The sequence below is a fragment of the Cervus elaphus genome, chromosome 9 (genome assembly GCF_910594005.1).
Source record: "Cervus elaphus chromosome 9, mCerEla1.1, whole genome shotgun sequence".
Taxonomy (NCBI): domain Eukaryota; kingdom Metazoa; phylum Chordata; class Mammalia; order Artiodactyla; family Cervidae; genus Cervus; species Cervus elaphus.
In genome coordinates, this window is record NC_057823.1 from 81,057,706 (window position 1) to 81,084,858 (window position 27,153).

The window sequence follows — 27,153 nt, forward strand, 5'->3', positions numbered from 1 at the left end:
AATTTATATCTTATTAGGGCCATGATGAGTGGGATTGGTTTTATGATGCAAACATTCATGCTTTCCCTCCAAATAGCTTAGTGACCTGCTGTTATTTTCCTTGCTTTGAAAAATGAGCCATCAAGTCTATAAGTGCTGTGGATAGAAATGTCAAAGGACTGACTTATAAAGGAAATTAACTATTGAATTAGTAATGCATTGATTAATATATTTTTTAACATGAAAGACTAACAAGGATGCAGTTTGCATTGTGCATGCATTTAGTAATCACATTGAACTCAATACTCAAGCTTATTTGAAATTTACTGAACTTTTAATCTAGCTTGGGGTACTTAAAGGAGCATAAGGAAAATGTGAATTCTTTGAACTTAAAGAAATAATTTCTACTTTTTCAGTTTAGACTCTGCTAAAACATTAGCCACATGAATGTGTGGTCTTGATTATAGATAAATAACATTTGCACATATCAGAATGTTGATAAAGAGTTTTTAAAGTGTTTATCAAGATGATCTCATGCCAAAGAGCAGGGAGGACATTTTAAAGCACCTTGACATATTTTTCTAGCAAATTGCATAGCTTTTCCTGAAGAGACCCCCACTTGCTTTCCTGATACTAAAAGACTATGCTTGATTCTATTACTGGAAATTAAAAAACTAAAAAGCTATTAATATCATTACTTCCCTTCCTTGTTTTAGTTTTTGGTGTGAGAACAGCTGTGCTTTCGCATCAGTTTACCTAAAAGCACCAGCCTTGATGGAAGACAATCTTTTAATGAAAATTCTTTTGGCTTTTTTTGGTTTGATTTCCTATCAGAGGGCTAACACTTTTGTTGTAATGTTACTGGAATATTTCTAACGGCTGAATTTGTTTTTCTGTTTCTTTATGCACTTGCATCATGGCTTTTATTCATTCCTTTACAGGAATTTTAAACAGTTGTCAGGTGAAATGGAGTTCATGACAATTAATGGAACAACATTAAGGAACCTGGAAATCCTTCAGAATCAGGTCAGGCAAACATAAGGGCTATTTGATTCAAAATGGTTTTAAACATAAATTTGGGATGAAGCAGCAGTCTGTTCTTAGCAGTGCAGGTTAAACAGTATTGTCTTCACCTGGCTGGTCTGCCTCACATCTCTTGGTAATTGTACTGCTCACTTTTTGGAGAATCAAATACATGAAATTTGGGGATTACATTGGGAGCTGTAGAGCATGCTTTTTAATGATTGAAGCAATATGGCTGTCCTGATAATTTCTGTATTAAATATTTGTTTGGAAAGGTAGAAATTAATATACAGTGGGTTTTTTTTTTATCTGCTTGGTTATGTTTTTCTACATATGTTTGTTTTCTACATAACTTTTTGTTAAAATGTCCATAGTCTTACTTCATTGTCCAGCTTATAAAACAAGTTTCTCTGATACTCCGTTTAACTGTAAGATACATAATATTTCACTTCATGAACTTTCATCATTGCTTATTTGCCTTTATTGATGAATGTGAAGGATAATAAAGACATTAAAATTATTGCTTTCATTCATTAAATTATCACTTGAAAGTTTGAGCTACTATATTGTAAAAATAATGTTATTATAACATAAAGTCACAAAAATATAAAGTAGTTCCAAGTCATTTGAGTAAGTAGTGGAAAAGCTGAACCATCTGCTGTGAATCACTGCTATTGCTGTGAATTAAAGTAAATGCTGAATTCACTCTCCTGACTCTTGGATTTGTATATTACTGTCTAATTTCTCTCACTCAGGTTTCTCCCTCTGCCAGGTGTCTTTATGTACTGAAGTCAGCCTTCCTTTTATGCATGAGCATATTTATCATATCGTTCTGTTATTTGGAAGTTGAGCATCTTTCCCACAAGTCTTTCTCTTCAATTCTATATACATCCCCAAGACAGGAAACAAGTAGTAGGACTAGAGCCCACAGTCAGAGCCTCCAGACGCAGCCCCAGCATTCCAAGATTTCCTTACTTCTTCCACATCCTTCCTGTTCAGGTCCTGTCACAGTGGCGTCAGTTCCAAAATCAGAGTCCTAAGGCAAAAATCATCCATCATTAAAATACCCTTTAAAAATCCCTTTCTTTATTAGGACTCAGGCCCTTGTAGAAGTGGAAGCTGAGGGTTAACATCTTCTGCTTGTCTTTGCACTTCAGCTTTCTCCCCCTTCACTATCGATCAGTGGAAAAAGGTCATGAGGAGAGGTCTAACTAGCAGAGAGAGCAAAGGTGTAACAGGCCTCCGGTCTCCCCACCTCTCCCTCTCCCGTCTGAGTGTGCCTCTCCAATGATGCCGGGTCATTGGAGAATGGTCCCCTGCCTCTGTGCTCCTCCTGGGACCCTTCACTCTGGTCCCAGCAGTCGGGCGTTTGTCTCAGGATGGGATGGTGCAGTCACCGATGTGGATTCCCCCATAGGTCAGCTGTGTGTGCCCAGCTCGTCCTCAGGGAACCTTCCATGACCACTGTCATTCCCGTGTGTGCTCTGTTTTAAACTCCTGAGGTCTGGAGAGGTTGTAGCACACCTTTTATAGTTGACTTCTGCCAGGTGACATCGTGTCCTCATTAGGAGTCTTTCCTCCCACACTTGGATATAAGCGCCCTGAGGGAGGGACCATGTCTTAATATACCCTTGCCAGTCATTCTACTGAGCACATGGGAGGTGTTCTGTAAGTACCTGTTTGTTGATATGAAGGAAAAGGAAAAAGTAAAAAAAAAATTGAGATGAAAATTGTAACTCTATGTTCCAAATAAAACAAACCTATTAATAGACATTTTGTATTACAGTGAAACCTTGGTTAAAATTAAATGCAATCTCCAGTTAATTGTAAATTTTTTCAATGTTTTAACTTTAAAGTAGCAAAGCATAGATAAATTTTTGCTAAGGGTTTAATGAAACAGGCTAAAATCAAACCCTCCAGGGTACAGTCCTAGAGTGCAGTGCACATTCACTTCTTTCCTTAAGAGAGAGAGTGTTGTCATGAGATTATCTGTCTTTAGAATGGCGACTCTTAGGTAGTGGGAGATACTGAATTGCCAAAGGAACATGAAATTATTTTCACTGTGCTTTCCTAAGGCAGGAAAGGATGCAGTTATATTTTTAAGGTGTTTAGGACAGATGTTTTAAAAGAGACTTCTCAGTAATTTATTGTTAGTTAAAAACTACACGTAAACTGTATCTTTCTTATGCAAAATGTCAATACTTTGTGTGTATTTATATGGATGTGTGTATGTGTGCATGCGTGCTAAGTTGCTTCAGTTGTGTCTGACTCTTTGCGACCCTGTGGATCCTCTGTCCATGAGATTCTCCAGGAAAGAATATGGGAGTGGGTTGCCGTACTCTCCTCCAGAGGATTGAACCTGTGTCTTTTACATCTCCTACATTGGCAGGCGGGTTCTTTACCACTAATGCCACCTGGGAAGCAGATATATATATATACACACACACATTCATTCATCTAATGTATGAACACCTGTTTTGAGCATAAAAGCTAAGCGTGTGTAACATTATAATTGGGGTATATGGAATAATTAAGGCACATGAACAACTGGCAATTTTGGTCCAAAGACAATCATTGAGTTAATAAAACATGCTTTCTGGTCTTTTTTAGACTGATATGAAAACGAAAGGAAGTTTATTTTGGGTTTTAGACCATACTAAAACTTCATTTGGGAGGCGCAAGTTAAAGAAGTGGGTGACCCAGCCGCTCCTTAAATTAAGGTAAAAGTAATTCTTTTTTGTGTTTCATCTGAAATTATATAAAATTATGAAATTAAAGGTACATTAACCTCCTTAAAACCAAAGTCACCATGGTTTATAAGAACACCATTTTCAATTGGGGAAGATTTCACTTTGTAGCTGGTGATAGACTGTCTAATATCATGAGGATTTTTTCCTTGTTCTCAAGAATGAGTCTTTGCAGTTGAAAGACATGGGATCTGCCTGGGGAGAGTGAGGTAATCAGTTGGTTTGGGTCATCAGTAGCACAGGGTGTAGGGAGAGAGGGGCTGGGAAGATGGGGCACTGCCTTTTGTCGAGGGCTTTGCAGGCTGGTCTGAGGAGCTAGTAGCCAGAGGAAGTTAATCCAGTGGTTCTGCTCACAGGAGTGATGGATCAGAGCTGGCGGGTGTAGGGGGATGGAGAAGTAGTGATGGGTAGGGGACAAGTTAGCAAGTTCACAGAGAGGTTCTGAGAACCTGAGCTAGAGAAGGAGCAGTAGGAATCTGAAAGAGGGCTTAGGTGTGTTTAAGAGAGTAGAATGAGTAAACTCAGAGAGCTTTCAGGAAAGGTCGGTGAGTCTAGAGCCTAAACACAGTGGTCTCCAAGTTTGTCTGCACATTGAAGTCACCTGGGAAGCTTCAACACCTATATCCTGCCTCCAGATATTGTGACTTAATTGGTCTCCAGTGTGGCCTGGGAGTTGGAATTTTTAAAAGCTCCCTAGATGATTCTGACATGCAGATAGGTTTGGGAGCTGTGACCTGTGCCTCTCACTTAGTAGGAGTCCCAGTAATGTTGACTGAATGACTGAATGCTGTTATCTATTGTACTTTTGCTCTGACCCAGTATTTTAATACTCAAATCATCTTCTGAGGTAGATCCTTGAAATGAGAAAAGAGATTCAGAGAGCCTCAATAACTTGCTCAGTGTTTCACAACTGGGCAGAGCCTAAAGGTAGGATCAGCACTGACTCCATCCTGAATAGCTTCCCATGTGGACTGAGCAGAGGGGGGTGGTGCTCGTGCTATATGAGTGGGCTCTGTCAACTGAGTCAGCCTCACTAAGGCCATAGCCCATCAGCCCCTGGCCCACCGTGTTCTCCCCTTTGCAGTAGTACAGTACCTTCTCCCAGGGCTGCTGTGAGGAATAGAGTAAGACAGCAATCCTAACTGCCATTTTTGAGCTCTTTATCATATAGCAAGCACTGTCCTAGGGGCTGTATGTGCATCATCTCTTTTAAACTGCACAACAACTTCACTCATGGCTACATTTTATGCTGGCTTAGTAAATAGCCATCTTTGGCAGGGATAGCAGATGTTGTCACTGTTGGTCATAGACTTTAATATACTGTTTTGATGATGATAATTACTAAATCACTTAAGGTTTTAGTGGGTTATTACGATTTCTTTTCTTGACCATATAGACCTTCAGGTAGTAGAAACTGACTAGGTAAAGATGAAATTCTGAAAATGGAAGTCTCTGCTTTGGACCAGGATTCTTATGAGATAAAGATGCTTCATGGAACAAGAGCAGACAGTCTGTGGACAGTAGTATAAGAAGCATTGCCTTCTGGCTGATGGAAAGGCATCTGTCTAAGCAGCCACACCGTTCTTACTATTTTTTTTTTGATTGGTTGAAATATTCAGCAGAAACAGACTTAATAGCAGACTTTTTCATGTAAATGAAAATTTTTATTTCTGTTGTTAAACTTATTTTGTATAAAGAGGATTAATTTGAGATGAATTCAGTAGACCATGTTGTATGTTCCTTGTGGGTTGATCATATTCTTTCTGGGATCCTCCCTTCCCAGAAAGGCTGAGAAAAAGCACTCCATGCAATGAGCTCCAGTGCTTTCAAGTACGAACATTAGACCATCCTGAAGTGTATATAGCTGAAAACAAGCACGCAAAGCTTCTTCTTTTGCCCTTTTTATTTTAGGTCATAGTTTTAAAACTTTAAGCTGTCTAATCAATTAAAACTGACTTCAGAAGAATTCCAGTTAAATCTTAGTTGCACTTGCAACCTATTCCAAATACCTAGAGAAAATCTTCAGCTGATAAGTCAGTTGTTCAACTGTATAGTCATTGTTGTTGTTGTTTTAATGCTAATATTAGGTGCCATGTTGATCATGTCAGTTGTTTATCCAGGCTAATATTCTGTCTCTGACATTGGCAACCAAAGGTTAGTTTAGGGCTTAGTTTTCTTCTATTGTGAGATTGTAGAAAAATTATTGGTGACAAGGGAATTCAGCATGATGTAAGGTGGATTTCCCTGTTTTGCAAGAGCCCATTATTTGTCAGTCATCCATGAATTCTCTTAAATCCCTTTATATTGTTATAAATATATATATATTTTATATTTTTAGTCTATTTTAATTCCAAGGGCAATCAGTTCATAAATTCAGGACCAGGTGTTTCAAGTTTCAGAGGATTTTCCACTCCCACTACTTTTTATTCTGCAAAATGACCTCTTTGGTGCAGGATTTTCTAGTGACTTTCTAGAAAGTATAAATGGTTTTGACCCTATACTTATTGACTGATTCAAAGAATTCACTTGGGTTATTGAGATCAGATTTTACTCTGTTGAAACCACATTGGCCGGTATAGATAGGTTATGCCTCTTATGTATTATGACTTATGCTTTTTATCAGTTCTCGAATTTAGGCAGGAAGCTTCTTCAGTGTAGGTCTCTGGTTTCTTATAAATGAATGTCATGTTGGTAAGCCATTATTCCTAAGACCTTTTAAAATTAAATAAATTATATTGAATTCATTTTTTCAGGGTCCCATCTTTGAATTTCTTCTGTTTCTTTTGATGAGTTGTGTCAATCTCATATATATATATATTTATATATCATATGTACCTTATAAGTTTTTGTCCACAAATTCCAAAATGCAAATTCTGCTTGTAAATACAGTAATGATTGGGCAGGTAGGAGCAGGGGAAAGAAAACTTTGAGAAGTGTGGCACGAGTCTCTAAAATGATATTTTAGGCAAAAGATTAGTTTCCAAGGTAGATCTAGTCATCATAGAAGTAGTATTAAATATTCAGTAAAAAGTTACTCTGTATTTTGAAATATTAACAGAAGTAAGTTCTGGCTTTCTCATGATTACTTCTTTTTCTGTTATTGTTTAGTCACTAAGTTGTGTCTGACTCTTTTGCAACCCCATGGACTGTAACCCACCAGGCTCCTCTGTCTGTGGAATTTTTCAGGCAAGAGTACTAGAGTGGGTTGCCATTTTATTCTCCAGGGGATCTTCTTGACCCAGGGTTCAAACCTGCATCTCCTGCTTGGCAGGTGGATTCTTGACCACTGAGCCACCAGGGAACCCACCTCTTTTTTTCCCCTGTACCTCATATGTTGCTGTTACCTGTGGCTCTCTTCTGGGGCATCTCCTCACTTTCAGCACTACTTAGGATCTTACCTGTGGCCGTGGCACACCCTGTACCTTCGTGTGCTCATGGCTTCGTCACCATCATCTCCCCCAGTTCCAGACCCGCACATCCACTAGTACATCTCTGCCTCAGGAAACGTTCCACATGAGTTGCAAAAGAAATTGGCACACCCTGTACCTTCGTGTGCTCATGGCTTCGTCACCATCATCTCCCCCAGTTCCAGACCCGCACATCCACTAGTACATCTCTGCCTCAGGAAACGTTCCACATGAGTTGCAAAAGAAATTGGAAATAAGATATTTCCTTCAGTGAGAGAGTGATTTCTTGGAAATGCAGCTCGTGTGTGTGTGTGTGTGTGTGTGTGTGTGTGTGTGAGTGCATGCCCATACAGGTATGCATACACACTTATAGAACAGCAGATTATTCGTGTGTGTGTGTGTGTGTGTGAGTGCATGCCCATACAGGTATGCATACACACTTATAGAACAGCAGATTATTGACCACAAAGGGAACCTAAGAAATCAGTTTCTCCACTCTTAGTGGAGGAATTATTTTGACTAATGATGAAAATAGTCTCTCTGTAAGAAGTAGTATTATATCGTCTTGCCTTTTTGTAAAATCACTTTTTATGAAAGACACTCAGATGAAAGCCTTTTTGTAAAGACTGTTAGTTTATCAAGAAAGCTAATATCTCCACCCGTCTGGTCTTGCCCTTCTCTGTTCCTGTCTGCACTACCCAAAGATGATTAAAAAAAAATGTGTATCTGATTATGTTTTGCTCTCCACTGTTTACAGTTCTCACAACACACTGAGGTGTAATTTATTTCTGGACCTTTGTACAGTCTGTTCCCTTTTTCTAAAATGGAAACTACTCATTTTTGTTTCCCTCTTAATTTCCTGGCTGCTTCTTCAAAGTTTCCTTTGCTCTCTGTTCATCTTCTCTGTATTTTTTTTTTTTTAATTTGTTTTTTTAAAGATTTTCTCTTTTTTTTGATATGGACCATTTCCAAAGTCTTCATTAATTTGTTACAATATTGTTTCTGTTTTATGTTTTGGCCCCTTTTGGCTGTGAGGCATGTGGAATTCCAGCTCCCTGACCAGGGATCAAACCCACACCCCCTGCATTGGAAGGCAAAGTCTTAACCACTGGACCACCAGGGAAGTCCCTTTCTCTGTGTCTTTAAATGTTGGAGTTCCTGAGGTCTGAATCTTAGGAGCTCAGTTTTCTTCCTTCTCTTATCCTTCCTTCCCCTTCTCTCTCCAGTGAAGTTGCCTAAAGCAATGACCCTAAATATCAAAATGTCAGGGATTCTCAAATGTATGTCTTTTGTCCTTACCCTCCTCTATTCTCCAGGCTTATATATTCAACTTAGACTCCTAACCACATAGGTGTATCACAAGCATCTCAAACTTAACATGTTTAACCCTATTCCTCCTTCTGGTTTCCCTGTTGTAGGAACCAGCCCCTCCATCTCAGGAGGTACTTGGGCCAGAAACCTGGGAGTTACTCTGGACATTTCCTTTTGACAACCACATCCAACCTAAGTCCTTTTGCTTTTATCTTTAAAATATATCCATAGTCTGTACATGTCTGGCCATTTTGACCACTATCACCCTGGTCTAAACTCTCGGTAGTTCCCCACTTGGGACTGTTGCAATATCCTGCTAACTGATCTCTCTCTCTTTTTTTTTTTTTTTTTTGTCTTTACTTTATTTATTTATTTATTTTTTTTAATTTTTAAATTTTAATTTTTTAATTCCAGTGTTTCTTTTTTTTTTTTTCCCAGTCATACATTGATATGAATCAGCCATAGATTTACACTTATTCCCCATCCCGATCCCCCCTCCCACCTCCCTCTCCACCCGATTCCTCTGGGTCTTCCCAGTGCACCAGGCCGGAGCACTTGTCTCATGCATCCCACCTGGGCTGGTGATCTGTTTCACCATAGATAGTATACATGCTGTTCTTTTGAAATATCCCACCCTCACATTCTCCCACAAAGTTCAAAAGTCTGTTCTGTATTTCTGTGTCTCTTTTTCTGTTTTGCATATAGGGTTATGGTTATCACCTTTCTAAATTCCATATATATGTGTTAGTATGCTGTAATGTTCTTTATCTTTCTGGCTTACTTCACTCTGTATAATGGGCTCCAGCTTCATCCATCTCATTAGGACTGGTTCAAATGAATTCTTTTTAATGGCTGAGTAATATTCCATGGTGTGTATGTACCACAGCTTCCTTATCCATTCATCTGCTGATGGGCATCTAGGTTTCTCTCTCTCTTTTTAAACTGTTTATTTTGTATTGGGCTTTAGCTGGTTAACAGTGCTGTCGTAGTTGCAGGACAGCACTGCAACTCGTATAGTTGCACTCATCCCTATACATGTATCCATTCTCCCCCAAGCTCCCCTCCCATCCAGGCTGCCATACAACATTGAGCAGAGTTCCCTGTGCTATATAATATGTCCTTGTTGGTCATCCATTTTAAATATAGCACTAACTGATCTCCTTTTTGAAAATGAAAACTGAATTATGTCACTCCCCTGCCTTAATCTTCATTGGCTTTCCATTGTGCTTCAGGTAAAATTAAAATAATTAAACATGGCACTTCATTCTGACTCTTCATTCGTGCTTTCATTGTTTCCTGATCACTCTATCCTTCCTCTGATTTCTGAGCATCCCAGAACTTTTTCTCATCTCATAGTCTCTGCATTTACTCGTCTTTCTGTCTAGAATGGTCTTTCAGTTCAGTTCAGTCGCTCAGTCATGTCTGACTTTTTGCGGCCCCATAAATCGCAGCACGCCAGGCCTCCCTGTCCATCACCAACTCACGGAGTTCGCTCAAACTCATGTCCATCAAGTCGGTGATGCCATCCATCCATCTCATCCTCTGTCATCCCCTTCTCCTCCTGCCCCCAATCCCTCCCAGCATTAGGGTCTTTTCCAATGAGTCAACTCTTCGCATGAGGTGGCCAAAGTATTGGGGTTTCAGCTTCAGCATCAGTCCTTCCAATGAACACCCAGGACTGATCTCCTTTAGGATGGACTGGTTGGATCTCCTTGCAGTCCAAGGGACTCTCAAGAGTCTTCTCCAACACCACAGTTCAAAAGCATCAATTCTTCGGCACTCAGCTTTCTTCACAGTCCAACTCACACATCCATACGTGACTACTGGAAAAACCGTAACCTTGACTAGATGGACCTTTGTTGGCAATGGCTCTACTTTTTAATATGCTGTCTATGTTGGTCATAACATTTCTTCCAAGGAGCAAGCATCTTTTAATTTCGTGGCTGCAGTCACCATCTGCAGTGATTTTGGAGCCCCCCAAAATAAAGTCTGCCACTGTTTCCACTGTTCCCCATCTATTTGCTATGACGTGATGAGACCAGATGCCATGATCTTAGTTTTCTGAATGTTGAGCTTTAAGCCAACTTTTTCACTCTCCTCTTTCATCAAGAGGCTTTTTAGTTCCTCTTCACTTTCTGCCATAAGGGTGGTGTCATCTGCATATCTGAGGTTATTGATATTTCTCCCGGCAATCTTGATTCCAGCGTGTGCTTCTTCCAGCCCAGCGTTTCTCATGATGTACTCTGCATATAAATTAAATTAGCAGGGTGACAAGATATAGCCTTGACGTACTCCTTTTCCTATTTGGAACCAGTCTGTTGTTCCATGTCCAGTTCCTTACTCTCTCTTCAGTTTTAATACAGCTAACTCCTTTATTCTTTAGGTTATAATTTAAAGTGCTACTTCTTCAAAGGGTTTTTTCTTTGACCTCCTAATCCAAGTTATGTTCTTCATATCATTCTTGGATAGTATATAGGACTTACTATGATTGATATTTGTTTATCAGTGTTGTTTAATATCTGTCTGACAAAACTCTGTGTTTCATTTATAACAGATATTTGATAAATATCTTTCCCCTGTGCTCATTTCTCTACATTTGTACTTTTCAAACAAAATATGTTATTATTGTAAAATATACATAATGTATAATTTATCACCTTAATCATTTTTATGTCTACATGTCATTAAATATATTACATTCATGAAGTACATTTGAAAATATAGTAAATACATTAATATTGTTGTGCAACCACAACACAGTCTTATCTTCAGAACACTTTTCATCTTGCAAAACTGAAACTCAGTACACTTTCTCGAATAACTTCTCATCACCTTCTTTTCCTAACCTCTAGCAAACACCATATTACTTTCTGTCTTTATGAATTTGAGTATTCTAGGTACCCCACAAAGGTGAAATAACACAGGGTTTGTCCTTTTGTGACCATCTTATTTCATTTAGTGTGATATCTTCAAGGTTCATTTGTGTTGTATATATTAGTATTTTGTCCTTTTTTAAAAAATTGAGGTATAGTAGTGTAGTTGCTTTATAATATTTTATTACTTTCAGGTGTATAACATAGTAGTTCAATATTGTTATAGATTATAATCAATTTAAAGTTATTACAAAATAATGACTATAATTCCCTGTGTTGTACAATATATCCTTGTTATTTGTTTGTTCTATACATAGTGGTTGATATCTCTTAATCCTATACCTCTACCTTGCCCAGCCCACTTTCATCTCCCAGCGGGTAACCACTAATTCATTCTCTAAATCTGTGAGTCTATTTTTGTTTTGTTACATATGTTTGTTTTACTTTTTTAGAGTCTGCATATAAGTGATAGCAGAGAGTATTTGTCTCTGTCTGACATATTTCACAAAGCAGAATACTTTCTAGGTCCATCCACATTCTTGCAAATTGCAGAATTTCATTCTTTTTTATGGCTGAGTAATATTCCATTGTATATACATCACATATTCTTTATCTGTTCATCTGTTAGTGGACACTTAGGTTACTTCCATATGTTGGTTTTTCTAAATAGTGCTCATGTGATCACTGGGGTGCATGTATCTTTTCATATTAGTAGTTTTGTTTTCTTTAAATGTATATCCAACAGTAGAATTACTAGGTCATATGGTGTTCTGTTATTAGTTTTGTGAGAAGCCTCCATACTGTTTTCCATATTGGCCACAACCATTTACAGTCTCACCAGTAGTGTACAGTTGTTCCGTCACTCCATCCTGTCTGACTCTGTGATTCCCATGGACTGCAGCACGCCAGGCTTCCCTGTCCTTCACTATCTCCCCGAGTTCGGTCAAACTCATGTCCATTGAGTTGGTGATGCCATCCAACCATTTCATCCTCTGTTGTTCCCTTCTCCTCCTGTCTTCAATCTTTCCCAGCCCCAGGGTCTTTTCCAGTGAGTCAGCTCTCTGCATCTGGTGACCACAGTATTGGAGCTTCAGCTTTAGCATCAGTCCTTCCAGTGAATATTTAGAGCTGATTTCCTTTAGGTTTGACTGATTTTATTTCCTTACTGTTCAAGGGACTCTCAAGAGTCTTCTCCAGCACCACAGTTCGAAAGCATCAATTCTTCAGCACTTAGCCTTCTTTATGATCCAACTCTCACATTACATAACTACTGGAAAAACCATAGCTTTGACTATATGGTCCTTTGTTGGCAAAGTGATGTCTCTGCTTTTTTAATATGCTGTCTAGGTTTGTCATAGCTTTTCTTCTAAGGAGCAAGCATCTTTTAATTTCATGGCTGCAGTCACTGTCCTCCGGGATTTTGGAGTCTAAGAAAATAAAGTCTGTCACTTTCCATTTTTTTCCGTATCTATTTGCCATGAAGTGATGGGACCAGATGCCATGATATTCAGTTTTTGAATGTTGAGTTCAGTCTTTTTCACTGTCCTCTTTTACCTTCATCAAGAGGCTCTTTAGTTCCTCTTTGCTTTCTGCCATTAAGGTGGTGTCATCTGCATGTCTGAGGTTATTGATATTTCTCCCAGCAGTCTTGATTCCCGCTTGAGCTTCATCCAGCCTGGCATTTCAATGATGTACTAGGGTTCCATTTTCTCCTCTCCAACATTTATTTGTTGACTTTTTGATGATAGTCATTTTGACTGTTGTGAGGTTATGATCTTAATATGGTTTGATTCACATTTCTTTGATAATTAGCGATGTTGAGTATCTTTTCATATGCCTGTTGGCTATCTGTATATCTCCTTTGGAAAAATGTCTATTTAGATCTTTTGCCCATTTTAAAAATTGTTTTATATTGAATTGTATGAGCTATTTATGTACTTTGGATATTAACTCCTTATTGGTCATGTCAGTTGCAAATAACCTCCCAATCAGTAGGTTGTATTTTTGTTTTATTGACAGTTTCCTTGACTGTGCAAAAGCTTTCAAGTTTAATCAGACCCCATTTGTTTAGTTTTGCTTCTTTTTCTTTTTCTTGGGAGACAGATTCAAAAACATATTGCTATAAGTTATGTTGAAGAATGTTCTGACTGGGTTCTCTTCTAGGAATTTTATGGTTTCAGGTCTTACATTTAGATCTTTGAATCCATTTTGAGTTTCTTTTGTATGTTTCGAGGGTGTGTTCTAATTTTATTGATTTGCGTGTCATATCTAGTTTTTCAAACACCGTTTATTGAGGATACTGTCTTTTCTTGCCTCCTTTGTCGTAGATTAATTGACCATAAGTGCATGGGCTTATTTCTGGGCTGTCTACGCAGTTCCGCTGATCCACACGTCTGTTTTGTACTAGTACCATACTGTGTTGATTACTGTAGCTTTGTAGTATTATTATTAAGTGGATATTTATTATTCATTGAAAGAATAATTAAAAAGAGTAACTCATTCAAGATCTAACTCTGATCCTGCCTCAGAAAAGTCCTTCTCCCTCAATCCCCACTCCATCCTTGTAGAAAGGTATCTTCCCTCAATTTTGTCCTGCTTACTCCTTCACCCCTGACACACAGACAGAATGCATAGTGGGGCTAATAGTGCTTTTAATATAATAGGTGATCAAGAAATTATGAACAAATGAATCCATTTAAAAATCCTAGGGTTCTAAGTAGGCTTTGAAAATAAAAGCACATCTATGTAAGGGAAGTTTATTTTTCTCAGAAAAACTCCTTGATTTAAAAGACCCTTAGAAGCAGTTTTGTTTTGTTTTTTCATAGGATTCCTTGTTTTAGTGCCACAGAATTGGTTCTGAGAAATCATTTCTTCCCTTCTAGTGGAATACTTGCTTGGTCTGATATGAAAAGGTGATATTTAACCATGGAAGAAATGGTGTTGCAACATCTTGCATTCTTGTCAAACCCCTCTTAGGATTAGAAGTTACTCAGAGAAAGTCATATGACTTGGTAAGGAATCCAGGCTGGGTGACAAGAATCAGGCATAGCTAGTTTTAAGTATCGTGTAAAAAAATCTAGCTTATAACTCTAAACTCATCTGAGTCAGACTTTATTTGCTTACAAATATTTGAGGTCATTATGATTTTCGTGTATGGCTTTTTAAAGTCCATACCTGTAGAATCTGAAGTACATAATGGGTCTGTTAGTTTATTTTGGGTGCTGAAACAAAGTACCACAAACTAAGTGGCTTAAACAGCAAAGATTTGTCTCACAGTTCTGGAGGCTAGAAGTCCAAGATCAAAGCGTCAGTGCATCTATGAAGGAGAATCTATTCAGTGTCTCCCTCCTAACTTCTGGTGGTTTGTTGTCAATCTTTGATGTGTTACTTGGCTTATAGATGTGTCTTTTTTTTTTTTTTTTTTTTAAGGGATAATGCCTTTTGTTTTTTTTCCCGTGTGTGTGTTTTAAATTTTATTTATTTATTTGTGGCTGTGCCGAGTCTTCATTGCTCTGCACAGGCTTTCTCTAGCTGTGGCGAGTTGGGGCTACTTTCTAGCTGTGGTGCACAGGCTTCTCCTTGGTGTGGCTTCTCTTGCAGAGCATGGACTGTAGGGCACGCAGGCTTCAGCAGTTGCAGTTCACAGGCTCTAGAGCATGTACTCAGTCGTTGTGGTGCATGGGCTTGGTTGCTCCACAGCATCTGGAATCTTCCCAGACCAGGGATGGAACCCATGTCCCCTGCATTAGCAGGCATTTTCTGATCCATCACACCACCAGGGAAGTCCAGAGTGTCATACTTATCTCTGCCTTTGTGTTCGTGTGGTATTTTCCCTACGTGCTCCTCTCTTCATACGGCATTCTTTTAGTAAGAATATAGTCATACTGGATTTAGGAGTTTACACTGTTCCATTATGACCTCATCTTAGCCAATTGCATCTACAATAACCTTACTTCCAAGTCGGGTCACATTCTGAGGCACTGGGGGTGAGGGCTTCAACACGTATTTTTAGAGGGGACACAGTTTCATCCGTAACAGATAGGCTCAATTATTTCATATTTTTCCTCCTTTTGGCACAGACAGATCAAATGTACTCATCTCTTGAATGGAAACAAGTGTTTTGATTATCATTTAAATGTGTCACACATTTTTATTCAACATCTGAAGTGAGATGGTAGAGAACACTGAATTTGTAAATTGCAAACTTTCTGTAATTTTATGCCGGTAGTACAGGGCTCTGAAAAATCTTTCATCTTCCTTACCTTTGAAAAACGTTCTGGATTGCATCTGTCCAGGTGTAGGTATTTATGTAAAATGTTTAGATTGATTTTAGGGATGAAAAAGAAACCATATTTTCTGAAAAAGAAAGGAAAATATTTTGGCAGAAAGGAGGCGATGTCCAGATCTAAGAGTTGAGGAAAGAAGAGCAGCCAAGGTGGGAGGAGGGAAGTGCGGAGGCTGGAGAGGTGAGTTCCGGTCTGTTCCTCTCTGTACCAGTGTCCACGGCGGGGAGGTAGGAGATGAAAACTCAAATGGATCAAATGCATAGAAAGAAGATGGCAGCGGTTACTGCTTCTGTTTTATAGATGAGAAAAAGGGACATTCAGGTTCATCATCCAAGATCATCCAGCAAAGCACGTAGGGGCATGTCTGAAAGCACAGTTTTGGAGTAAAGGAGACACTAGAGCTTGAGTTCTGATTTGCTCACTCATTTCTGTCACTTGGGACAAGTTATGAACTTTTGAACACTTTAGTTTCTTCACTTGTAAAATGGGAATTGCACCACCTACCCTGTAGTGATGTTATGAGGACCAAATGAGATGGTCTGCATAAAGGGTTAGTGTGGTTCCTGGCATCAGTCACACAGTTAAGAAGGTGGCTGTGGACTTTATAATACCCCAAAATTGGAAGCAACCTGGTTATTAGTAGGGGAGTGCTAAAATAGTTACCTGATCACACATTAGAGTACGGTATATCAGTTAGAATGAATGACTCAAGTCTACATGTTTCAACATGGATAAATCTCCTAAAAGTGATATTTATGACATAAGACATGATAACCCATTTATCTAAATTTTGTAACACACAGTAATACCGAGTGTTGTTTCAGGTTTCAGATGTAAGTGGCAGAAATATAAGAACAGGAAGTAGAAAGAATGTTTAATAACATCAGGAAAATGGTTACTTCTGGGAAGAGAGGAAAGGGAAAGAGAAACGGGCGGGAGAGTGTTTTCTGTGTGTTTGCAATGTTTTATTTTTAGAAAGTAATAATATAGAGAAAATATACATATACACGTATACATATATTTGTTTTTTAAATGGTTCTGCTACCACCCCTTCACCACCATCCTGATCAGGTGACAGTGAGATGCAAACTCAAGCCCATCTGTCCGGAAAGCCCATGTTAGACTCCGGAGCGTTTGTTTTTCACCCTCTCTTGTTTTAGAAAGATGGGAAGGCGGTCCTGACTGGGGAGATGCCCTGGCTGGGGGCTTCCAGTGGTGACAGGAAGGAGGCTGTGTGCCCATGTTGTCGGTTGTCCAGTGTACGTCCCTGTCAGTTCTCCGGAATCTGATACTTCATGTGTTATGTCTTTTGCCTGTAGCTATAGTCAGGATTTTGAGGAGAATGTGCAAGGGCTACTGGTGAGTAGGTGGGGTCTCTGTGTGAGTCTTTCTCAGAATCATGCAACCATTAGCAGTTGAGCATTGTCGTTGTATGTGGTCAGGCTTGGATCACAGCCTTTCTCTTATTTAATGCTTTAAGTTGACCCAGTCCTGGGGATTTAGGAAGCTCAGCTTTCTGTTCTGATTGACCAAGTGCCCATTAACACTTAGTAGTATAAAATAGGTTTTTAGAATTTTGTATGATTTAATCTCAATGACAAGACAGTGTTCCTATTCTCAAGGAGCTTCTAATCTAATTTGACCAAGGTAAAATCTTCTAGTGAGGAGGAGCTGAAAGTGAAGAAAACTTTAATACCTAAAATAAAATGCTTGCCCTTCACTGTCTAGCTCAATAATGCAGTTAGAACAAATGAAGAATACTTTTATAATTCAATTATATTTTTAGAAAGTTGCTTAAGAGAATTAAGCATGCTAAGTTTATTCTTGGAATTTAAATCACATAAATATTTAAGAAAATTGAAGCTTGTTGGTATTAGGAAGTAAGTCCAGGACTAGATTTTTGTGTAATTTTCTAGAGCACTAAGTATATTTTACTGATAGTTAATTCTCTTGAATAATTTTTAAAATTTATTGATTTTTAATGGAGGATAATTGCTTTACAGTATTGTGTTGGTTTCTGCCATACATTAACATGAATCAGCCATAGATATACATGTCCCCTCCCTCTTGAACCTTCTCTTGAGTAATTAAATGACTTTTATTTTGGTAAACCCTTATGTTTGGAGTGGAGAAGGCAATGGCATCCCACTCCAGTACTCTTGCCTGGAAAATCCCATGGACGGAGGAGCCTGGTAGGCTGCAGTCCATGGGGTCGCTAAGAGTCGGATACGACTGAGCGACTTCACTTTCACTTTTCACATTCATGCATTGGAGAAGGAAATGACAACCCACTCCAGTATCCTTGCCTGGAGAATCTCAGGGACGGGGGAGCCGGGTGGGCTGCCGTCTATGGGGTCGCACAGAGACAGACACGGCTGAAGTGACTTAGCAGTAGCAGCAGCAGCAGTATGTTTGGAGTATTAGCGTTTGTATCTCTAATTCATATGCATATGTGCATGCTAAGTCGCTTTATTTGTGTCTGACTCTTTGTGACTGCATAGACTGTAACCCGTCAGGCTCCTCTGTCCATGGGATTCTCCAGGCAAGAATACTGAAGTGGGTTGTCATTTCCTATTCCAAGGGATCTTCCCCACCCAGGGATCGAACCTGTGTCTCTTAGGTCTCCTGCACTGGCAGGCATGTTCTTTACTGCTAGCGTCACATAGCCCTACTCTAAGTGACAAAGTAATAGAATATTATGTTTGCTTCACTTAACATTTCATTTATTTTAGCAAAACTAAGTGCCATTTTTAACTCTGGAACTTCCTGAAATTAACTACATGAGAAGGCCCTATTTATTCTTTGTGGTTTCCCGTGATCCATGAGTCTGCTTACAAACATTCACCTGTGGTGACTCTAATCTTACTCAGTCCAGTGAGACACGGTACTGCTCACAAATGGGATGGAAGAGTGGTGGGTGAGGCCTGCCTAGGGGCTGTGATTGATGGGTGTTGACCCCCTGCCTCTTCGCCTTTGCAGTGTTGATGTGAGTGAAAGCGGAGAGGGCTTCTGCTGCCACCAAGAAAAAAGTGACCCTAAAAGCCTCTTACCCAAATGTCTGCCCTGTTATTGCGTATGGTTTAACCAGCATCTTTTGGGATGCTTCTGTGCAAGAACCTTGAGCTGGTCTCTTCTTTGTTCTGTAGGTGCCAAGTCTCCAAGAATATATAACAGGCCAACCTTACACCCAAGTTCATTATTCTGATTCGTCTTATCCCTGTGGTCTGGCAGTCTCCAAGTTGTGAAATTTATTTGTAATTGTCCTATCGTGCCTTATGGTTCCTAGTAAAAGCAAATACAGATCCTGAAGGTGTACACTGTCATCTAGGCCTCCTGGGAATTTCAAAGAGAAAACTGCCATCAGCTCATAAGCCATAATTACAAAAGATGTGGGGAAACAAGTACCCATGAGTGTGAGTGGAATTGTTATAAACACTAGACATAGAATCCAAGACCTTCAGATAGTGAGATTAGAAAGATGAATATTGAACCACCAAATTAAAAGAAATGCAAAAGGGAATCAAAACACAAGCACAGCATAAAAGTACCATCAGAAGAAACCAGGCTGATTTTTAAAAACAACGCCATGTAGCTTTTATTAATATAAACAGTGGGTAGGATTGAGGCCTGCGCAGGTCCCAGCCTGTCCATGGTTTGGGATTGCTACCTGCCTCATAAAGCAAAGGAGAGGGTTTTTCTTCTGGGAGGACAAAAGTCGTCTCCTCCTCTGAAAAAACCTTTTACATAGTTGGGTTTGGCATCTTCCAGGAACAGAGGGGCAGGGCTTGAGGCCTCATGAGTCTGGGTTTTCAGTTGAGGTGTTACTCGGGAGTAGGTTCTTGTCAGGTTGCAGAAAGAATTCAGAGAAAAGGTAGGGAGGTCAGGAAAGCAAAGTGAGGATTTATTAAGTGGAGGGTGGGCAGTCTCAGGTGAGTAGCTGCACTGAGTTTGTTTGGCAGTGCGGTTATATGAGATATAGAAATGAAGGAGCAGAATATTCACTGGGGAGGGAACTCCCAGGGGAGTTGTATTCCCTGATTTTCATCCCAGCTCCACCTTCCTGAGGCGAGGGGGGATTTTTGTCCTTAGTTAGTCTTGATTGGAAGTGTCATGGTGTCAGTGCATGATAGGAACTTCTTTTCTGCAAGGCTAATTTTACTGTAATAAGAACATGATGAGCAAAAGATTACATTCAGATGCCAGAGATTCCCTCCTTTCTTTGTCTGCCTCCAGGACACTTATCACCCCAAAATGTGTGGTTTCCATGTCAGTCCAGAGGTCCTTCTTTTGTTTGTCTGCCCAAGGACTCCCACTGTTGATAAGATGTATGGTCTCCTGCAATTTGGCCTGCGCCCCCCTTTCTCTGTTCATCTTTAGCTACCTGCCTGCTCAGAGGAAGAGAGAGAAGTTCCAGAGTGGAATGTCATTATCTCCAGAACTCATCACTGAACTCAGCCTGAGCTTCATGAGTCATGGAAGTGGATTCCTTACCAAAGTAATAGTTTCCAAAAAAAAGAAAAGAAACAATTGGTGGGTTAGACCAGACTAGATGAAATAACTGAAATCCAAGATATTGTCTAAAGAAATTACCCAGAGTATAGCACAGAAAGACAGTGTGAGCAAAGATAAAAGAGACTAAGAGACAAATCAAGAATTAGGTGTTCTAACATAATCCTCATCTAATTTCCAGTAGGATGAAATGAGAGAGAAGAGGAAAAGAGAGACGGTGTTCAAAGAAATGATAGATGAGAGTTTCTCACATTTCATGAAAGATGTGAATCTTTAGGTTTAGAAAGCATGATTGAATCCAAAGTGCAATGGAAACAAACAAGGAATCCACATTTTCCTAAATTGCAATGAAACTCTGTATGATTCTAAATCAGAGACAAAAATCCTATAGAGGTCAAGGGGGCAAAGAAAGATCACCTGTAAAGCAATGGAAATTACATAACTGATTTAAGTTCTAATTTCCCTACCTGTTCTGTTCTTCATCTGCTTTCCTTTGACAATGTCTTTTGAATTTTTTGAGTATTTTTTATCATTCAGCCCCATACCCCACAAAGCTCGGTAGTTTGTAGCCTCTTTCGTTGTCTGTTGCTTCTATTGATTCTTACTCATCTGGCTTCTCTTTATACATGAACGCTTGATTATCTTTGTGTACTAGTTGTGTTATTTGAAAATTCGTTTTTAACAGTAACTTGAGAGAGCAACACTGTTTACAGTAGCCAAGATATGGAAACGACCCAAATGTCCATCAACAGATGACTGGCCTGAGAAGAGGTGGTGTGTACACACACACACACACACACACGCTTGTGTTTGTGCTTGGTCACTCAGTAGTGTCCAGCTCTTTGCGACCCCATGGACTGTAGCCCCGACCCAGGCCTCTCTGTCCAGGGGGATTCTCCAGGCAAGAATACTGGAGTGGGTTGCCATGCCCTCCTCCAGGGGATCTTCCCAACCCAGGGATCAAACCCAGGTCTCCTGCATTGCAGATGGATTCTTTACCATCTGGGCCACACACACACACACACACACACACACACACACACACACACACATACACACACACACACACAAATAATGGAATGTTACTCTGTCATAAAAAAGAATGAAATATTGTATTGCCATTTTCACCAATATGAATGGACCTAGAGAATATTATACATAGTGACAAAAACTGTATGATGTTACATATATGTGTAATCTAAAAACCATACAAATGAATCTATATATAAAATAGAAACAGACTCATAGAAAACAAACTTCCGGTTACCAAAGGGAAAGGTTTTATAGCACAGAGAATTATATTTAATATTTTGTAATAATTTATAATGAAACATACTATGAAAGAAAAACCTGAATCACTTTACCTCTGAAACTAACACAATATAGTTGATGTCAACTATACTTCAATAAAATAAAATAAATAAATAATATGAGTACTAAGGTGCAGATACCTTCTCCCGTAGAATATTTTTATTTGCTTTTGCCAGATTCTTGGTGGTATTACCAATCTGGGACTGGCTTAATTTAAGTTCAGTTTTGACATGTTTCAGTTCATCCAAATGATACTAACCTAGACTACAAATTTACCCTTACTATGCAGCTGGCTCATTTTTGCAGCAGATTCTTCTGGCATGGACATGAGCTTGGGTAAACTCTGGGAGATGGTGATGGACAGGGAGGTCTGGCATGCTGCGGCTCATGGGGTCGCAAAGAGTCGGACACAACTGAGCGACTGAACTGAACTGGCATATCTTTTAGTGCAAAAGTAGTTTTGACTGCTGGATTATTTCTTTGGATTCTTGTTTTCATTTTGATTCTCATATAGTTTTTCCTTACCATTTTGTTAGTCCTTTGATACTTGCAACAACATGGTTTTTATACTTTGTTTGGCCTTTTAAAATTGTCCCCAGTGGGAAGGATGGTCTGGAAGTACCCATTCCCATTATTGTCAAAAACACAAATCACATTCATGCTCTTTTCAATGACTTAGGTTTGTAGCCTGAACCAATAATGGAAGGTAACTGTCAGGAAATTGTTCTGTCTAATATTCTGAAAGGGGTAAATTGTCTGTTGGTAAAATGATGCCTCTTTTGAATATGAGTAATAAAAATCCTAAGAAACTTGTTGGGTAATTTACAGTTTTCAACTAACTAAATATTCAGAATAGCTCTTTAGAATGTAATTTCATAAATAAACCCTTTCTTTCATGGTCTGTAAGGTTTTGAGCATGATATTTGCAGATGGCATCTTACTACCTGTCATTACCTCTCAGAAAGAAGTTATTCCTTCTTTCTCCTCTCTCCCGCCCTTGTATAATCCATCACAACTCCTGTTTACTTTACCTCTATAATACCTCTTGAAACTATGTGCTCTTTGCACTGGTATATCCTCTGCTTGGGTTCAGATCATCAGTGCCACTCCCCTGGATTCCTGAAGCTGCCTTCTAATCAGTCTTCCTGCTACTGTCCTTATGTCCTTGTCAAAATGAGCCACTGACTCCTGTTGCTCTCAGGACTAAGTCAGAGCGCCTATGTGGCCTGCATTATTCACGTGACCAAGTTCCTGTTCCATTTTCTAGCTCCTACTGTTACACTTGACTCTCCATCTTCTGTTTTTTTTTTTTTTTTAAATTTATGTTTATTTGACTGTGGGATCTTCAGTCTTTGTTGCAGCGTGTAGGGTCTTTATTTGCAGCATGTGGGATCTAGTTCCCTGACCAGGGATCAAACCTGGGCCCCGTGCGTTTGGAGCGCCGAGTATTAGCCCCTGGACCACCAGGGAAGTCCCTCCTTCTATTTATGCAATTGGTGCTTTATAAACACTCAGTAATTGTTCATTGAGTGAATAAATGAATAGTGTATGTGGAAGGCAAAGCTAGGTAGATTCAAGTAATGATGGTTAGGCCCTAGGAGAAGGCCTATGACTCATGTTTCTTTCTACCAGAAAGCTGTTTAGATAGTTGATTTAGCCATATTGTATGACCAATGTGTTAATGTCTGAATTTAATTTACTCATTTTATGTTATCTTTAGAGCTAACCTTTCAGTAAAAAATCAGAACAAACTACCAAAAAACCCCCAACTTTTCCCCAGTAGTTTATCTCTTTCCCTCCAAATAAACTTATATTAGAATAATAGAGGCATCTTCCACAAACAGCAGCCAGTAGGTACAGACAGATCACATGTCCTTACTGTGGCAGTGGCTGTAGGTGATACACTGTGTTTCAGTGATGGCCCCACACCACAGACACTAACGTCATCACTCCATTGATTTTCAAATGTGAAGGACTCTAGCGACACCCACATTTACTTGTTGGATCTTTGGTGATAAAGGAGAATCTTTGCCATCTGCAGGACCTTAGGTTCATTATTTTTTTTTTGGTCACATGGAATGAAATGAATGACTCAGGTGTTCTCTTTTTCATCTGTTTAGAATGCATCCTGCGGTATAATCAATTTAGAGTACCACAGGACATCTTGGAAGAATAATATATGTGTCATCATTTAATTGGCAGTGCTATTTCCTGTTTTGTTGATCTCTCTCACTGGCTGATTCCCGGATACCTCAGCAGTAAAGAATCCACCTTGCAATGCAGGAGACGCGCGTTTGATCCTTGGGTCAGGAAGATTCCCTACAGGAGGAAATGGCAACCCACTGCCTGAAAAATCCCATGGTCAGAGGAGCCTGTTGGGCTATACAGCCCAAAGGGTTGCAGAGAGTCACATTGAGCAATTGAGCACACTCATTGACTGCACCAAAATAATTGTTTTCTATTCTGGTGGTCTGACCTATTATTTTATTACAGTTACTTATAAAGTCTTATACCCACCAATTAGAGAACAGTTCTGAGATACACCAAGAAACTTGATTGGAAGTCATTTTTACCGATTTGCCTTCTGATCTGCTTTTTGGAGTTAGAAGTGGAAGTATGGCTGCCCCAATAATGAGAAATTCATGGTAAATAGTGCCGCACACCCTCTCCAACTCTCCCTGCCTGTGTTAGACATTGGTAATTGGTTATGGCATTGTTTCTCAATGTGCCTCCTGTCAGGTCTCAGCACAGCACTTCAGGTCCCTACTACCAGTCAGATTTAGCACTTAAGATGCTAGGACTGGCCTTCCTTGTGTAATCCTTTCTTGTTCACGCTGCACAAAATACCACTTTGTATATCTATGCCTAGAGGCTTGTCTAAACACAGTTATATCCCAGCTTACGTTTTGCGTGTTGTTTCTCCCTCCCCTGTGCTGTTCTTTGTGGTACCTACCAAACAAATTTCATAACCAGATAAAGGTGTCTCTGGCTTTCCTGGTGGCTCACTTGCTGAAGAATCTGCAGGCAGATCCTTCTATCTGCAATAGAATCCTCTATCTGCAATAGAGGAGACCAGATTTCTGTCCCCGGGTCAGGAAGTTCCCCCAGAGAAGGAAATGGATACCCACTCCAGTATTCTTGCCTGGAAAATCCCATGGACAGAGGAGCCTGACAGGCTACCGTCCATAGGGTTGCAAAGAGTAGGACAAGATTGAGTGACTACACCACCACCAAAGGTGTCTGTATAATAACGGTAACAGCTAACAAGTATTGAGTAGTTATTGTCTGTCAGTCAGTCTGCTAAGTACTTAATATGTATTATTTCATTGAATCCTTATAACAACTCTATATGAGTTAGGGACCATTATTATTCCCATTTTACAGATGGAGAAGCTAAGGCAAGTCTAAATAACTGGTAAATGAAAGAACCTGGATTTGAACTGAGGTTATTTCTTTTCTTAGCTCAAATTCTTTACCTCTGAGCTGTTAACCTCCCTAACAAGTGAAGGCTGGGTTAATGTGAAAATGATTCAGAACAAGGTTTTGTCTGTGCTGTCACAAGGCTAAAATAAAAGCCACTACCTGTGTATTTTCCAAGAAAATATTAAAAAAAAAAAAGTCTTCTGCAAGACTTCATAAATATGACTTAAGTTTTTATTAACCTCTTTTGCTTTTATCTTTCCATATCTCAGACAACCTTTATAATTTTTGAGAGAGGAGCTATCTGGCTGTCGTATACATTCACAGATGGCATTATTTTATCTGTCCTCATACCATCTGCAGCATCAACATAGTCTATTTCAATTGGTGTCTTCTTTCATTTGTGCATAAGTGAGCTATTAAAATAAAACTTTATATTTGTATAGCATTTGGGGGTAAACGTTGTGATAAAATAAATCAATGTTTTACCCTAACAATCTATGCAGAGAAAATTTAATTTTTTCACCTCATCTTGATTTATTTTATATGTAGTCTTCGAAATTCAATTGATTTCAGCAGCTACTTACTGGGCATGTATCATGATCAGTTATGCTGTCGGAGAAATGATCCCCATTCTCACAGAGCTTAGGACTTCCCAGGTGGCTCAGTGGTGAAGAATCTGTCTGCCAATGCAGGAGACTCAGGAGATGTGGGTTCAGTCCCTCAGTTGGGAAGATCCCCTGGAGGGGGAAATGGCAAGCCACTCCAGTATTCTTGCCTGGAAAAATCCCATGAGTAGAGGAGCCTGGTGGGCTCCAAGTCGATGGGGTCGGAAAGAGTAGGATATGACTGAACACAAACACACTCACACGCACTGAGCTTACTGTCTGGCGGTGAAGACAGTGGAGAAATAAACACAGTTGTAAGTTTCACAATAGAAAGAAAACAGCTGTATGGAAAAGGCTGGCAAAGGATGAAATCTAGTTCTAGTGAGTCTAGAACACCCTTTCAGAGGAAGAGTGAGAAGAAGTTTACCAAACAAAGTGGAAGGTGGTAGGCAGGAGGAAAAGGGAAACCAGTCTTCAAGGCAGAGTGAGGGGCAGGTGAGAAAGCTGTGATGTCAGAGAACTTGGAATGACCAAGATGTTGGAAGAAGTTCAGTCCGACTGAAACTTAGAGTGAGAGGAAGAGAGTACCAGGTGATCTAAGACGAGACTTGTGAGGTAAGCAGGTCATTTAAGGATCCTGGATTTGAATCTGAGATTAATGGCAAATCATTGATAAGCTTAAGGCAGAGGTAAGGCATGAACAGGTTTGGGTTCTAGGAAGACCACTCAGGCTGTGCTGTGGAGAATGGATTGGAAAAAGGGACAGAGGTGGACGTGAGGAGAAAAGTTTGGAGGCTGTTTTGGTAGAACAGTTCTGTTTGTGAGAGGTCATATTTCCTTAGACTAGTGTAGAAGCAATAGAATGGAAAAAACTGAAGAGATTTAAGAGGCCACAGCATTGAGAATGGAAGAATCGGCCTGTGCGTCTACAAAATTCTGGCTTGTTCTACTTTGTCATGTGAAACCAAATGCCTCTTCTATGCAGCAGAGGATGAGCTAGAGAAAAACGGAGCAACGATGATACCTGAAGTTGGCCTCTGCTTTGTGAACAGGCATGATTTCACAGCATAGTTATAGGGATGTGTGTGTCGTGTTCAGTTACCTCAGTCGTGTCTGACTCTTGCAGTCCTAGGGACTGTTAGGCCATCAGGCTCCTCTGTCCGTGGGATTCTCCAGGCAAGAATATTGGAGTGGGTTGCCATTTCCTCCTCCAGGGGCTCTTCCTGACCCAGGAATCAAATCCAGATCTCCTGTGTCTCCTGCATTGCAGGTGAATTCTTTACCCACTGAGCCACCTGGGAAGCCCAGTGATAGGGATAAGAAAGATAAAAACTCTCAATTAATTGTAAAACAGTTTAATAGTCATCTAGGCAGGATTCTGATGTTAAGTTTCCCTTCACATCAGTGCATGTGATATCAAAAGAATTTTGATAGAGTGCATTCAGTAGCTGATGTCCCTATTTCCCCCCAAATGTCAGTTCATTTTTTCATTTACTTGCTTATTGTTCATTCATCTATTGATCGAAAAGAACATTTATTGAAGGCCCATTTTCTACTAGATATGTTTACTTATTTCAGCTTTTTCACATATGGCCATTATACCTAGTGTAGGCCTTTGACATATATAGGTGCTGGATGGGCTTTATCTCATTTAGAGCACATTAGTCAAGTTTCCAGGT

The 27,153-nt window shown here is 39.6% G+C and overlaps 1 protein-coding gene across 3 annotated transcripts in view; it reads left to right on the forward strand.

Annotated features, from left to right (window-relative positions):
• The window catches only part of MSH3 (mutS homolog 3), a 175,038-nt gene that overhangs the window by 52,155 nt on the left and 95,730 nt on the right, over window positions 1-27,153 (forward strand). For all 3 annotated transcript variants that reach the window (XM_043913511.1, XM_043913512.1, XM_043913513.1), the window contains exons 11-12: window positions 921-1,005; window positions 3,613-3,722. In XM_043913511.1, the coding sequence (XP_043769446.1) occupies window positions 921-1,005; window positions 3,613-3,722 (195 nt within the window). The remainder of the gene's footprint in view (window positions 1-920; window positions 1,006-3,612; window positions 3,723-27,153) is intronic.